General features: G+C 36.7%; 1 protein-coding gene across 2 annotated transcripts; it reads right to left on the bottom strand.

Annotated features, from left to right (window-relative positions):
- Window positions 1–353: 353 nt before the first annotated feature.
- Window positions 354–2,901, bottom strand: LOC120278108 (beta-1,4-mannosyl-glycoprotein 4-beta-N-acetylglucosaminyltransferase). Of its 2 annotated transcripts, XM_039285025.1 has the most exons (3): window positions 2,803–2,901; window positions 1,263–1,863; window positions 354–1,193 (listed from the first exon to the last, which is right to left on the bottom strand). In XM_039285025.1, the coding sequence occupies exons 2-3, from the start codon at window positions 1,679–1,681 to the stop codon at window positions 587–589; spliced, it is 1,026 nt and encodes a 341-aa protein (XP_039140959.1). In that variant the 5' UTR covers window positions 1,682–1,863; window positions 2,803–2,901; the 3' UTR covers window positions 354–586. The 2 variants fall into 2 exon arrangements, with proteins under 2 accessions (XP_039140959.1, XP_039140958.1); XM_039285024.1 differs by having other exon boundaries at window positions 354–1,863.
- Between the last annotated feature and the right edge of the window lie 677 nt (window positions 2,902–3,578).

The following is a 3,578-nucleotide window of genomic DNA, read 5'->3' as shown; positions in this document are numbered from 1 at the left end:
CAATCCAAATGTGGTAATCAGAAAAAATTACCACATAACAGACTGTAATGTTTTCAGATTACCGCGAACCAAATGGACCCTTAGTGTTCTTTGATATATTGGTTGTTTTTCGGGATATTAATTATTCTGGTATGCTATATCTTATAGATATTTTGTAACTTTGGAAGCTTGTACACTTGAGGGCATGACAAGGTGTTACTACAAAGCATGCATGCAAGGTGTTTGATAAAATACCTATGAAGACTTAGCTTGCCATTTGTTTGTTTCCGCTATCTTATTACACTCACACTTCCCATCCCTTTAGTGCATTCCCAAACATGGTCATACACATGCTACAATGATTGATCCCCATATTGATAGTTCCAACCGTTCAACATGTCAAATAATATAGAAAACAATATGTGAAAAATTGCTGTTATACTCGATATTATTACATTTTTGGTTTCAAACTGCTATTTCAAAACAGAAACGATGTCTTGCTCTTGTTACCTAAATAATCTTCAAGAAAAACTAATTATCAAAGCATCTCCATGAACAGTTTTTTTAAAAGAGAACATATACTTTTTTTTCGTTGACAACACCGCTACTAATCGGATCGCAAACATCCTCCGGGCAACAAAAACTTGAACTTCTCAGCATTGTCAATCAAATAAGAAGGAAGATGCACTGCAGAAGCAGACTTGGGGATGGAGCCCATCTTCTTGATGAGTTCTTGGAATGTATACTCTTCAGGCAACATGTCAAACAAATCACCTCCTTCACATATGATCTTCTGAATTCGTGCATGGTCAAGAAAGCTGGCTCTAGTCACACGATCTGCGTGGCTGTAAGCTTTCATCTTGAACACAAACTCATCTATTTTTCGGAAACAAAAACTACAATGCCATCCAGCATTAGACAAGATTATATTACTCTGGCGGGAATGTCGGTACTGAGTTGATTGCCCAAACAAGTGTGCCGTAGCACGCCAACTGCTATAGTCCACCGGAAACTCGAATGAGTACATGTAGTGCCTAAACTCTAGGTGCATCACAGGCGGCACACCGTCGCACCACTGAAACAACTGCAATGTGTGTGGGCTTGGTATCTCATCAGAATCGGCCATGATTACCACATCCCCTGAAACAATGTCAGAGCTCCTGAGCAGTGTGTTGAGAGCCACTCTTTGTTTTCTTTCAAGATCAAAAGGATTCCTGCGAGTAGTGGGATCAGTCTGACCAGGAAAAGTCCCATGAACTATTTTTGAACTTGCAAATTCAAACCTTTCTTGATTTTCATGGAAGAAGAGTGGCTTCGGAATGCCCGTGAATGTGGTGTTTGATTCTACAATCACAAATTTATGTACATAGGGCAAGAGTTCACGGAATCGAATCTCAAGTATGTCAAGCTCATTGCTGAAGATAATAGCATCAAACACCTGGCGGGGTAAGGACCGGACAGTCCAACCATGGAGCTTGCAGAGGTGGTCCATGGATACATTCGCCGCATAGTAGTGAGGCAGATGGGTGAAGGGCTGTGGTGGAGTGTCCCACACTGGCCGAAGGAAGTATGATATCTTTTGCACATCGTAGAAGGTCCCAATGGTACAAACAGGAACCAATATGAATAGAACAAGCAGGAGGGGCTTTGAGACATGTATTCTGTTTGGCACTGATATGGGATATGGTGGCCTCCTGGCCATGAGGCAAATCTAGGAAGATGGCATGTTTGTTACCAATGGATGCGATAGAATTATACATGTTTGTTTTTCATCATAGAAGTGTTGGTCGGCACCAGGTATCAAGAAGACATTGAAGAGAACAAGAATTATCATCATGCTGTTACATCATAACCAATTGAACTTGAGCGATGAAATCTTCTTTTCTGCAATTTCAAGTAGATTTAAAAACAAAAAAAAAAGAATTAGAAAACAATGATAATGAGAGGAGAATTAACTATTGTATTTACTTCAACTGATTAAATGTATACAATTGGAATAATTGGGTCTTCCTAAATATAATAAATTTGAATTATAGGAAGATCATCCGCAACATGCATACAATATTTTCCCTTAGAGACCCAGGCTGCGATAACATTATTAATATCAAGAAGAATGACAACCATTGTTTCCTTGACAAACATTAGCAAACTTGGATTCTGGCAGGAATATTTAAGTCGAAGAATAAAAGTTTTTGAAATCATAGAACTATGAGTAGTGAAAAAATCAGAACACAAAAAGACAATTATTTTGTAGATAATGGATATGCTTCTATTATTCAAAATTTCAGTTCTCTAAAGTATGAACATTGCTTTTTGAAAGAAAATGTTTAATTTAAACAGAGCATTCAACACAACACCCCATCTGAAGAAACTCAAAACAAAACTGAAAAAAATCATTTCCAGATAATTAAAATTTCATATATTTTGGGGGAAATCCAATCTTTCCCAAACGGCAGATTAAAGAGCAAAAGCCACCAAGCCCACATTTTGAAAGTCTATCATTAATCCAAATACAATCCCAAAACCTAAAGATATAAACCCGCTTTAAACTGAAGCCTCAGAACACCTACAAAGATTTTCATCCCGCAAAACTCCAATTCAAACCACACCACCCTCAAATTAATTCAATTGCTACTCCCTAATTCAATCCACTTAAACCATTCCAATTAAGTATGGAGTTTCAAAACTTGAATACCAAGACAATCTCACAAATTTATCAATTAAAAGCAACCAACAAACAAAGAAAACAAAGATCAAAGAACAATACCCCGGGATTTTTATACTAATTAACGCATAAAAACTCATATGATTCCAAAAACTCACCTTTCAAGATCGATGTTAGTTACCAAGAACACTGCGTCTCTTCCACTCTCTCCCCGGAGTTTGAAGTGTTTTCTGGTTTTGGTTTATTCTCCAATAAATTTCTTTATATTTCAAAATTATGAAAGAAAAGGAAATCCAGTATGAATGGTGAGCCCGGTTTCCTGACTGGTTAAAATTAAAAGTACGAAACTACTCTTTTAATGAACGTTTAGATTTTAATATTGTTTGATCCAACGGCGAAAAACCTTGGGTAGTGTTGGTATTTTGAAAAATGTCCATTATATCGGCATCATAAGTCTTTTTTGAGCCAGTGGCTGGGGTACGGCTTTTAGTCGGTTGTCAGATCAGGTTTTGGTTTAGAACAGCAAACTTATGTGAAAGTGCATGCTTAATGAAAAACGTGTAAATTAATAATTGTTGGCCATCGTTAAACAGATAATGAGTGGGTTGTTGATATCGTGTGTGAGCTGCCCCACAAGGGCCTTGTCAAACTTGGGCGGCCACCTCTTTGTCACGTTATTGCCCATCGTGAGGGCTATAACTTTATTAAACCAAGGTTTATGTTAATTATTTGCTATTAATTAGTGTTTTATTGAAAGTATGCATTAACTTCATATTTTTAATTATGTTGTTTTATCAGACCTTGTGCTTTTATTGTTTTATGCTTATCCATGTTCAATGGTATATGTTTTTGTTTAATTCTCTATTTTGTTACCGTAAAATTCTTAAGTTATCTCTTAAGTCTCTCTTTTTTAATTTTAGTTTTTTATCTTACC

Source organism: Dioscorea cayenensis, chromosome 15 (assembly GCF_009730915.1).
Source record: "Dioscorea cayenensis subsp. rotundata cultivar TDr96_F1 chromosome 15, TDr96_F1_v2_PseudoChromosome.rev07_lg8_w22 25.fasta, whole genome shotgun sequence".
Lineage (NCBI taxonomy): Eukaryota > Viridiplantae > Streptophyta > Magnoliopsida > Dioscoreales > Dioscoreaceae > Dioscorea > Dioscorea cayenensis.
Note: the sequence above shows the minus strand (reverse complement) of the source record. Positions and strands in the feature narration are given on the sequence as shown.

Bases quoted from the DNA above. Each gene is read 5' to 3' on its own strand.
- LOC120278108 (XM_039285024.1), bottom strand. From the start codon at position 1,681: ATGGCCAGGAGGCCACCATATCCCATATCAGTGCCAAACAGAATACAT.